The 12,683-nt window shown below is 39.6% G+C and overlaps 1 protein-coding gene across 2 annotated transcripts in view; it reads left to right on the plus strand.

The window, feature by feature from the left end:
• The window catches only part of plcl1 (phospholipase C like 1), a 143,076-nt gene that overhangs the window by 81,459 nt on the left and 48,934 nt on the right, over positions 1-12,683 (plus strand). For both annotated transcript variants that reach the window (XM_080291197.1, XM_026146001.2), the window contains exon 7: positions 938-1,114. In XM_080291197.1, the coding sequence (XP_080147323.1) occupies positions 938-1,114 (177 nt within the window). The remainder of the gene's footprint in view (positions 1-937; positions 1,115-12,683) is intronic.

Consider the following 12,683-nt stretch of genomic DNA (forward strand, 5'->3'; position numbering starts at 1 on the left):
ACTCTAACCTGTGGCAATCGGGATATGTACTTTTGCTCTCTATTCGATTCAGTATCCTGTGTTAGCCCTGCATTAGTGTGTACCCTGCCTCTCGCCCTATGGTAGCTGGAATGCAGGCAGTTAGTGGGGTTAAGTTTGTTGATGATCCTAAATTGCCCATAGGAGCAATGTTTGCCACAAGCAAAACCCTTTTTTATGAGCACTGTAACAGAGATTAAATTAAAATAAACTAGATTACATTACATTGTTCAACCCTCTAAATCAGGGGTCTCAAACGTCAAAGAGCTGTGGGACACTGCTGGCACTGTCATCCTCATGTGAGAGCCACTTTAGTGTTCAAGTAGTACAAAAAAACAAGCAAACAAAGAAGACATCCACAAATATTTCTGAAAATGCAGTGTTTTGTTTGTTTTTTTGTAAGTTTCAGATATTCTATAACAAGACAAAACTGCAAACGTGAAAGCATTTTTTCTTCTCACTCTCAACTGAAGCCTTTCATTGAACTACCAGATAAACAAATTGGTACCCTCTTTCTGGCCGGACACGTGGCAGCACTATAATTATATAATTATAATTTTGTTTGTATTTAACAAAATAAAAATGCAGACATAAGTGTACACATTAGTTTGTGACTGCCAGTGAAAACTGTTTTCTCTACAAATAACTAACAACAAGTTTGTCCTCATGTTGCCTTCACATTAAATCATTTTTTGCTTTTTAAAGAACTTATTTTAACATTGGACTCAACAACAAACAAATCCTCCCTCACAGAAAAAGTCACTTCAAGGGCCAAATTGCATTATATTTCTTCAGGTCAATATACAAGCAGGGGTGACGTGGCCCCTGGGCCGTGAGTTTGAGACCCCTGCTCTAAATACACTAAAACGCAAAAGTGTAAAACAAATTTAACATAAGCTGCTTGTGTTTTACTCTGCAGATTATCAGTGCCCATAACCTACCCAAGCCCCAGGGTTCAGGGGCTAAAGGAGAGGTTATTGACCCATATGTGGTTCTGGAGCTGCATGGAGTACCAGCTGACTGTGCTGAGCAGCGGACTCGCACTGCTGCTCAGAACCAGGATGACCCACTGTTTGATGAGACGTTCGAGTTTCAAGTAAGTTATGTTACTACATTATGAAACTGGCTGAAATGTTTGCTGCTGCTCTCTATTTATTACATTTTTTGGGAATATAATAGGAGTGAGCGGCTTCATTAATAACAGTCAACAATATTATATATAATTCATGTAATTAAGATCATTAATAGATAGTTCCCATTTTTATTGAACTGCATTTACCTCTTGATGTGAATCAGCTGCATTTTAACCTAAACTTCATGTTTCCTCTGGGTAACTTTCTGTTGTCCAAACAATGTCTCGATAGCAGGTATGTAGGCTAAAATTGGGATTCTTTAATTTAATTGACATCTAAACACATCTACAGAGCCATACTTAAAGCAAAAAGTCAGCATTTCCAGGCTGGCATTGCATCCATGACTGGTAGTTTAGTGCTTAAAACGATTACCTGCTGTTTGGAAATGGATGTTATTCACTTCGTCATATGGCTTACACTTTCAACCAGGCAATTTTTTTTCACCATGATGAAGCAGCATGACCTCTGTGACCTCTGTGCCTAAAAAAATGAAGCCGATGCAAAACAGCGACAAAATCCTGATATCCCTCTAATGATGTTGGTAAAGTTGTCTTTTCAGTTAGTTTTTGCTGGGTGGAATAAAAATCATACAGTTGGAGTGACCTTTTCACTGATATTTTAAAAAGATTTTGGTGCACCATTAGGATAACAGACCTTCTCCCAGGTCACATTATTTGAGTATATTGAGAGTTGCACACCATTGACTATACAGCAAACACTGAGAAAGCCATAGTTTAAGCCATTTACATAACCGCTTCAGCGCCTTATAATAATCCTGCTTATAGACTGCATAATATTATTTTGATTTTGTAGAGAAGATTGTTTGGGTTGGTTTTTCCTAAAAAAAGAAAGTAAGCCTGGAGACGTTTAATGGAGCGCAGGATGCTTCAGAGGTTTCAATTCAGTGAGATTACAGTGAGAAAGAAAAGGAGTTTGAAGCATGACATGATCAAGAATCATCCACTAATCTGGTCCTGTCCAGACTCCGATTTTATTGCATAAAGTTGCATTTTAATGTGCGATGTGGTGTGTCCTAGATTATGCATTGATATGAAGAGGAAAATGTCAACACATAAAGGAGTCTCATATGATTTCAGAGAGGTTTATGTCTGTTCTTATTTGGACTGCACCTGCTTAAAACTAAAGTCCAGAGTGCTTAATTGGAGGAGAGTCAAGATCAAGATATAAATGAGATAATATTATGTATTATGCACTTATGCATGCAGTGAATTTATCATGGGAGATGGTACTTGATGACTGGCTGATGGCGCTTTTTTGGTACCTTTTGCTGACAGCGGCTTGCATTACTGTGTCTGAGCTATAATCATAAGCTGTCGCCACGGATATGTGCTCTGCAATCACACGATATACACATGTGTATGTAGCTCCCTGCAGACATAATGTACGTCCTTAAGGACTGAAAAAGAAGGACATAATACCTGTAATCAAGAGACAGCAATTGCACTCTCTTTGGCAGGAGATGACATAAAATGAGATTTGAGAACGCATATGCATGAGATGTAGCTGTGTCCCATTTAAAATGATACCTTCATCTGAGTGCTACATTAGGCAACTTTGGTGGTGGGCCAGCCGTACACAATGTTATTATCCTGTTAGTTTAACGCTTAGACCAAAGTTCATTCTGGTGATCGACAAGAGATCATTCTTCACAACGAGGCTACGAACAGCTTCAGTTTCTTTCTTTGCTGCTCACAGTGAGCTGACAGATAAATGGTGAGTATATCAACATCTATATATCTATGTATCAGGTCTTCAGCTGGACTTTATTTATCATAAATATCGACAGACGATTTATGATTCAGTAACAAGTCTTTAATTAAGGGAAATCACCATGCCGACATGGCTACACATCGGTGTCAAGTTAAAATGAGCTTAGATTCAGGTCTTCAGGAATCAAATGAAGCCCCCTCCTGCACCGACATTGGTGAGAGTGTAAGTGTTGCTTTGCTTTTGCAAACAAAATATGTTGCTATGGTTGCTAAATGAAGCAAAAGGTTAACCAGAATTGTTAGAGAAAACCACTTCCCCATGTCCCCATGTGCTGCCAAGAACAATAAAGCAGCGACTACTCTTAGCTCAACTGCAATTTGCCTTTAATTTTGCCATCTAAAATTGTTATATGTCATATCTATAATAGAAAATGCAGCATTATGAAGCCTTAGTGTTCTTAAGCCTGAATTGAGCTATTTTTGGATCTTCTGCATACTCATATCTGCATTTCATGGCCAGGTGAGACAAAAGTCTGACTCCAGTCTTAACTCAGTTTTGTTACTACATTTTAGTAAGTGCTGCATGTGTACTACGACATACCTACAACGCCAGTATCAGTGTCTTACCACACACTAACCTGATCTTGGCTGAAATCATGTGAGTCGGCTTGTTTGGATTGATTTCTTATATATTCCTTTTCTCACGGTTTTCTTCATGAAATGACAGTGTTCACAAAAACATGAACAAACTGAAATAAATAGAGGAGATGCCATACTTATCTGGGCCAGTATTGCCATGATAAGCCTATTGTTGCCAGCTGATTTTGACAGTGAATGACAGATAAGGTGGTTTAAACCACCTAAGGGGAACAAAACTAGGAAAAGGAGCCTGTTAGAGAGTCACGCAAGGCAAACAGTGTCGAAAATCATCTTATCTGATGCCCACATGGATCACGCCTGACCATAGAAACAAGCTGTATGTTTGCAAAATGTGTTGGGGAATGTTGATCTGGTGCTGGATTCTGAAATGTCCACATAGTTGTTTGACTCTGTTTTGAGCAGTTCTTTTATTTGTCTGATTTGTCCATGTAGCAACTGTCAAAAGGTTTGCTAAAAACTGAGGTCAGCTGGTTTGAATAATGTTGGAATAGCATTTGACATGTTACACCGTAGCTGTCTGTAAAACCAGAGCTGGGCAATGAAATAAAGCTGTACTTGAGATTACATTCTTTCTTGATTTTTCTTGCTTTCTGTCCACGATGAAATTACTCACAGCAGTAGTGGCTTTTCCCTTTTTGTCATCACTGCTAAAGACTTTATTGGATTTGTCACTGGACAAAACTGACCAGGGGCTCTATGCTTACAGTGTACACTGCCAGAGTCTTTAGTCTCATTAGCATTAGAGACTGTAACCCAAAACTAAGCAAGGAACTGAAGGGCAGTGCGCCATGTAACACACATAAGAAATTCAGGACCCTACTAACATGCAAGCTGGCCTTCAAGAGCAGCTGCTCACAATCAGACACAGTTGATTTCATGGTGTGTGGTTAAGTGTGGTGTCAGCCCTTTGCTCTCGTATGTCTTAATAGAAAATTTCAGGCTGACATTCACCAGTCGTGAGTACTGGGGTGCGTTTCATTTGTCAGAAATCCAACAAGTGAAAACATGTTGGTAGAAGCTTTTTAAAAAAAAATAATTCAAAACTTGAACCCTCTCATTTTAAAAAGTAGTAATGTACAGTACATTGTTGTAGCTGTTTATAGCTAGCTAGTGCCTAACTGTGTATAAGTGATGTAAATTTAATTATCAGATGATGAGCACAAGGCTCTCAGCGTGCCCTGTTTTTGTGTTACTACTCTATAATGCACCAGCTACACGCACCCTTCAGGAAAGTGGAATTCAAAGAAGTATAACATAAGTAACCATTTGTCCTTGGTGTCTGCATTTTAGCCACAAGATAAGCATGCATTATTTGAGAAACTAGACAATTTCTATAAAATCAACCCACTGAAATTTATTCTCATAGGATGGCCAATGCAGGCAAAGTGAGTTACTCCATGTGAAGAGGCTCTAACAAAGCTGTAGACGTCATCTGCAGGGCTGGAAGAACCTCCTGTGGGGGCTGTTGTATCAGTAGCTTTCTGTTAACCCTGTGAGGCTTAGGTCATCAGTTACCCATACTTCATCCACCCATTTTCTTCCACTTATGCTTTTCATGGTCGTGGGGGCGCTGGAGCCTATCCCGGGGTACACCCTGGTCAGGAGGTCGCCAGTCTGTCGCAGGCTAACATATAGACACAGACAACTATTTGCACTCACATTCACCTATGGGCAATTTAGAGTCTCCAGTTAACCTATACTCACTAGGTGCATGTCTTTGGACTGTGGGAGGGAGCCGGGTGGTGTTTCCCAACCACTGTGCAGCGGCACATAGGTGTGCTCTGGTTCCTCCTGACTAGTAATCTAAGCGATCGGGGTGAGTAACGGGCAGAACAATTACATTCTCTTCCACTAGAGGGCAGTACAACTACCTGCTCTAATTAAATTGGTTGCCAACTGCCAGTAAAATAGAAGAAGACGAAGAAGAAATTACATAATAGTCATGCTGCGAGTGAGACAACGCAGCGCATAATAGCAATAGATAAATATTTTAAAAGAAAAAGTAGTCAGTCTGACCTGGATCCTGGAGAAAACTCCGACCCAGATGAAGGCCCTAGCATGAGTGGTGATCAGAAGAAAGCAAAAAAGGTATACTGGGGACAAACCGAGCCAATTCTACTTTACCTGGTGTTTGGGGGAAAATAATCAATATGCTTTTGTGACATTTTTGTTTGGTGTTGTGCCGTGTGATTTTTCTAATGTGAAATATGTGCTGTGGCTGAAAAAGGTTGGGAAACACTGATCTATGCTCCTGCCCTTTAAGACCCTGCACTCTTAAACTTAAACTTTTTTCTGATTGGCCAGCTTCCAGAAGCTTGCTGAGGGGCATACCTTACAAACCAACACTGCAAAGCACACACCTTACCCTCACCTCAACTCAATGCCTAATTTTTTCCCATGATTGTTATGAAAACATTGTAACATTATTTCAGCAGAAAATTAGAAAAGATTTGTTCATTTCATTTAAAAACTATTTCCAGGCCTGAAATATGACTTATATGGTATAAAAAAATCTAACTAAAAGAAATATGAATGCATTATTGCGAGCATAATGTAAGCATGGACACTGAGTCTTGCGTTGAGATACTGTCCTGTGTCTTATTGTCTGGCTTTGAAGAAGAGCATTTGGTTTGAAACTGATTGAATTAACTGTCAAAGCTCTGCTCAGCCACAGGCATGCTGCTGAAAAATTGAGAAAGTTGAAATCAGAGCGAACGGGATTAGAGTCATCGTTTCATGCACACGTGCATGCGCACACACGTGCACACACGTGCACACAGACATGCAAACACTGTGCTGCTTGTCTATGCATAAAACTAGTGCTTTTATTTACACCACTGAGACATAGTAACTCCCAGATCAAAGCAAAAGAGACACATTCATAAACAGTTTGGTCATTGTGTAGTTGAGTTCCTTCATCCTAAATGATTCTAAATTATTCTAAATGTTGCAAAGAAAACATTTTTAGGCAGTTCTATTCACAGCAAGGAGAGTGAATGCATTAAAAGTGCTCTATACTGTTTTATGGTTTTTCGTTGTCTTTAGTGATTTAATTCAGAATGTTGTCTTGATGTCAGTAGACAAGTTATTTCATTATCTAATAGTTGCTATTTGGTATCTTATTAAAGAGTTCTTAACACACAGTTTCCATTCTGACATAGGTGATCCTAAAGCCTCTTAGTTTTAGCTTTTTCTAAAGACGCTAAAGAAAAGCGTCTGGACTTCTTTAAGTTGCTTGAAGACGTTTCACCTCTCATCCGAGAAGCTTCTTCAGTTCTACGGTCAAATGGTGGGGAGTTCCAGATTTAAACCTAGTGGGAGTATCCCCCCACAGAGGGACAAAAGGACCCCCTGATGCTGAGTCTTGTCCTGTGGAGGTGGCTCTTCTATGCTATGCTACATAGAAGAGCCACCTCCACAGGACAAGACTCAGCAGTCCATCTGCATCTTAAGGATAAAGGACACTCTTTCGAGGATGCCAATGTTCACATTTGGGACAGAGAGGACAGATGGTTTGAAAGAGGAGTGAAAGAAGCCATCTATGTCCACTGTGAGCGACCATCTTTGAACAGAGGCGGGGGTTTACGACACCAACTCTCTGCCATCTATAATCCAGTTTTGAGATCCCTTCCCAGACGCCTTAACGCCCACTCACATCCTGGGCCATCTGACCTCAGGAATTCGCATGATAAGGTGGGGCCAGGTTTCACAATGAACACACCCGAAACTCTGGCTGATTGGGACCCACGCCCAGTTTCCCACCTTGGCTCAGGCGATTAGAGGATCATCAGGGGGTCCTTTTGTCCCTCTGTGGGGGGTTTCTCCCACTAGGTTTAAATCTGGGACTCTCCACTAGGGCTGGGCGATATATCGAGTTTTTAAAAAATATCGATATATTTTCATACGAGATATAAGATGTGACAATATCGTTTATATCGATATAGTCTATGTTACGTTATAATTATACTTGTGGAGCCGCAGATTTGCCTCTCTTTCGTCCACTTTTGTGGACTCCTTCACTGAACACAACTCCGCCTCCCCCATAGCTTCACCTGACAATGACAAGGCAATGACAAGATGAAAGCGGAAAATCTCCGTTAGCGAGTTACTGCGGATGGCCCCGTGCGTGGGGCTGGACGGCGTCAACGTGTTAGCGAGCTAACCGCGCTAACGAGCTAACCGCGCTAACGACATGCAGCCCGGAGGGGCTGCACGGCCTAAAATCCTTTCATTTTCTCAAAACTTGACAGTGCGCCTTATGTATGAATTCTGGTTGTGCTTACTGACCACGAACCGATTTTATGTGGTACACAGCGCTCAGCAATCTGTCAAAAAATGTTTTAATATGACTTTGCTAAGCTACGGAGCTGCACGGCTCGATGTCGGAGGATTACGGCTACCGGGGAGGAGCCTCGCGGAGTGATACGTACTGTGTGTGTATAAGGACCACAAATGGCACCTGTTCAGAGACATGGTGCAGCTGTGAAATCTGTCTCTTTGTTATTATGCTCAGCGTCTATTAGTTTACATTTTGACTGCACAATTGTGAGCTTTTTGTTATGCACAAAAACAACATTTTCTTTTATTTATGGACCATGATTATTTAATAAATGCTGATAATTTATTTTTGAGTAATTTCTTCATGTACATCTATGCTGTATGTAAATAAAAGTGCCCGTGTGACATCTGGGACACAGTGTGACTAAGAACTCTCTTTTTGTTCTTAACTTATGGCTTTAAAAAAAAAAAATCGAGATATATATCTTATATCGCCATCCAGCTAAAAAATATCGAGATATGAATTTTGGGTCATATCGCCCAGCCCTACTCTCCACCATTTGACCGTAGAACTGAAGAAGCTTCTCGGATGAGAGGTGAAACATCTTCAAGTAACTTAAAGAAGTCCAGACGCTTTTCTTTGCAAGCTCCCAAAGAAACTTTTCTTAAAATCAGAATCATCTTAAAGAGTACAAACTATATTTGTCCCCACAAAGATAGATCTGCAAGTACGCACACAAGCAAAACTGTATATTCTTTATAACAGTGCAGTCAAAGCTTAAGAGCAGCCAAGACCTAGTGACTTTTTCACTGCTCCTTTATATACATATACACATATACATTTAAGAGCAAATATCACATTATTGCTCCCACATTGTGTTGCCGACCAGTTCTGTCGTTTTCATGAAATGCAACTTTTCTACCTCAGCATCATCATACCCATCCAGCCCTCCTGTCTGTGACCCAATTAAGTAGATACTTTTAGAGACGTAGGCAGATAAGGATGACTCAAAATGTTTTGTTCAGGGTTGCTGTTGGGCAGAAGAATGAATTGGGAACCAATTAGTCTTGATGCTGTGGTCAAAAGTTCCAAGGTTGAATGACTGTACATGATGCATGCATGCTTTAATGACTTTCAAAAACAAGACTTGAATGAACAAATTAGATGTTTTTTTTTAGGTTTTTCTCTAATACACACAGGGACAAAAGTATACCTACTGGGAAAAAGAATACATACACCCCCATTAAGATTTGGTTAAATGGCCCTGACCAAGGTGCATATCGATCACACACTTTAGCTAGCCATCAACACGTTTCTGGGACAATTCTGGCGGCTATGTGACCGCTCCTCTTGGCAGAATTGGTAGAGTTTATTTAAATGGCATAGACCTGTTTTTTAAACACAGTACACAAATTTCAGAACTGTAAAACACAGACTGTACTGGAAACCCTATGATATTTGAGAATCATAGAACCTAACAATCTGATAAATCAGCATTTAGGGACTCTCGGTCAACAAAAAAAGCATATTGAAAACATACAGAAATCAAAAAGGATTCATTTGAAATAAACTTATGACATAAAAGAAAGGTAAAGAAATGTAAGATATTTAGGACATTTCTTCCATAAGATGAGGTGGAAACCCTCTTAGAAGTGACCTTTCCAATAGTGGATGATGACTGTGTCCTGCAAGTAGTTCTTGTTATAAAATCGTCAACTCCTGAACTTCAGTATAGCTTTGCAAAACTTTTTGGTGTCTATTATGTCTGGGCACAAGTTTCCAGGGACAGCAAGTCTTTCCATCATGTGGGTGACCAGCCATGTGAACAACCCCTTCTTCCTGGCTACGAATCTGGATAGCGTGACATTTATTCATTACTTTTACCATGAGCCGGGTGACAAATAACTCGAGCTGTCTCTTGCTACCTCGGTTGCAGCGTCACATCCTAAAGAGGCTCTTTTCTCGTTTCTTCCTTAGAGACTTTTTCCTGCACTGTGATGTTTGTCTCAGTTATGTCTTTAGATAAAGTGCCTGCTTCTTATTGATGCAAACTAATTTTCTTTCTGAACAATGTTTACTAGCCTCTAATGATGGTGTTAAGCTACACACATACTGCATATGTCTATCTTTTTGTGAAATGTTGGCTTTAAAACCAGCCTAACAGAGACAATTTTGGAAACTGCATTTTGGACAGTCATTGAACTTTTAAAGGCCTGTTTGATGTTTGAAACTTGGGGTTAATATTAGAAAGGCTCAAGGGCCTGGGAATGTATTGATAGAGGTCAACTCTGTTTTGCTTTGCCATAGCTGCGACTTCATTCTGACATAACACACTCCACTGAATAATAAATATGACACACATACCAGAACTACAATACAATAAAAATACAAGTACCACATCATCAGCGATGAGCCCCTATTAGCACCTTTAACTACATAATAAGCAATGTTCCCTCTAATTTTTCATGTGTCTGAGTGAACGCACAAACTCCCTGAGCGGTCCCTTGGACCACTGTGAGCAACAGCAGACGTGTGCACTGTGGTCACGCCCGCATCGAATCCATCCAACTTACATGGTTTATTAAAATAATCAAATTACAGCATTTATGTTAGACTACTTTTAATTAACTGCTTTAGCCCACTTACAATGAAGATGAAAAAAAAATCTTGTTCATGACCTGTGTAGTGTGTTAACACTATTGGAAGTAAAAATAACTTGAACTCCGACGATTTTGAAAACACAACTTTATCTTTTATTTTTTTTAGTAAAGCTCTGACTTGTATTATGAGTTTGAGTCTGTGGTCTGGGAGAGAGTCCTGTAACTCTCTGTCTGCAAAATACAGTATATAATGACCAATGTTGGACAATTATTTATATAGTTACTTATTTTAAAAAAGTAACTGAGTAATGCAAACAACAAAGTTTTTTGCAGCTGTTTAACTAAAAATGCAGCCAAGGCGTTTTTTTAAATAAACATTTCAACCTATTTACAGAACAATCAGCTGTTCTGCATCAAATTTGATGCCACACAAATTATTTGTGCCACTCCAAAAAATTATTTCTGTCCACTATGAGATAAAGGAGAACAACAGCCTGATACCTGCAGGCCTGACAACAGGAGATGTGTCACTCCTGTAACACCTGTAACATTCAGCAGTCGCCTCATTGTTCTGACACACACAACAAAACTATTCACTAGCATGAATAGTGAATAGTTTTGTTGTGTTGCAAATCTCTCATCTCAAAACCGCAGTCACTCCTAAAATTTCTTCCCGTTTCTTAACAACTAAATGCCATGTTTTGATTGGTCCACATGGTACATTTTTCGACCAATGGGAAAGGGTGGGGGGTGTTTTGGTTTCATCTTTGCTCACAGGCGGAGAGTGCTTTCGAGCATTTTCCTTATAAAACGCCGTTTTTACCGTTTCTTCCCGCAGTAAATGTAAACAACGATAGTATTCAGGAAGAAAACTAAACATTGCAGATATTTTTATCATAACTCTGGTTTTACGTGGCCTATCAACACAATTTAAAAACTGGTATAAAGTCCACACTTTTTCAATTGTTCCGTCTGTCCTGCTCACATCCCCAATGGCTGTACACGTTGTCATTAATGTGGCTTCACTCCACATCAGCCACGCAGCTTTGCTAGCTAAAACATCGGTGTCGGCACATAAGGACGCTGTCATAGCCTGTCAACGACGTTGATTAGCTGCGTATACGAATGTGAATCGCGTGATTGGCTGGACTATGGGATAAGGTGGCATCGTTCTAATCCCATACTGGAGCAGCCAGTCACTCACTGACTAACACTGCAAAACAGAATTGTTAACGTATTTACTTTAATTTCAATACAGGTTAGAATTTTTTTTGTGTGCAACGCAGATTTTTTTCTGCGTACGCATCTTAGAGGGAAATTTGATAATAAGTGAATCTTTTTCAGTTTGAGGCACATGACTATAGTCAGGCACAGTTTGCGGCCTTCATTTAGGCACGGCTTCTTTAACTATGTTTTATAAATGCAATGGAAACTGGTCTGGGGTTATTCACACTAGTCTTACAATGTTTTTCAATTTCTTTTTTTAAACAGTCATATAATGATGATATACACCAGGATAGTCAAAATTGCAGCTACCATAGAACAGTTTTCGTTCTCTAGAAGTCAACCGATTTCCTTTTTTTCTCCAAGTGGAGGTAGAAAAGTAGTAAAATGGTAACAAGGCAAGTGTAAAACATGAAAATGGAAGGCAGATATGAAAAAAAAAGCTTTGGTGGAAAAGCACTTGCAGGTATTTATTCTGTTTCCTTCTCAATCAAAGATAGAGGGGCATGCATTCGTTTGTGTTTCAGTGTACCCGGCCTTGTCAAGATAAAGCTGATAATGTTTTATTGTGAAGCGTGTTTACCCTGCACATTGAATGAATATTCAGAGACTCGCTTCCAGCTTCATTTGTTCATTTGTGTTTGTGTGTGTGTGCTTATATCCTTATTAACTGAGGGGGAACGAAAGTCCCCTGAAGGTGTGATCTGAAGTGCAATATTTCAAACAGCTCCCCTCTGCAGCATTGCTGTGATGCTTCTGCTATTGTGTTGTGAATGCTGATGTAGTGCTTCCGTAGCTTTTTGAGTGATGCTTTATAATGGGAAATGATATTGGATGAATACTTTGACTAAGTGATTGTTTTTATCTGTTGTAAACATTTTATGATGCCCATCTTTTACACCTAATAAGAGATGAATTAAGGATTCTAAATTGGGAGCAAATACATATTGTACAGATGATGCTGTATTTCTGTACAAATAACTGAGGTGAGAAAATGTAAAGGTGTGCTGAATTATTGATATAAAAACCAGTAAACATT

This window comes from Astatotilapia calliptera, chromosome 16, assembly GCF_964374335.1.
Source record: "Astatotilapia calliptera chromosome 16, fAstCal68.1, whole genome shotgun sequence".
NCBI lineage: Eukaryota > Metazoa > Chordata > Actinopteri > Cichliformes > Cichlidae > Astatotilapia > Astatotilapia calliptera.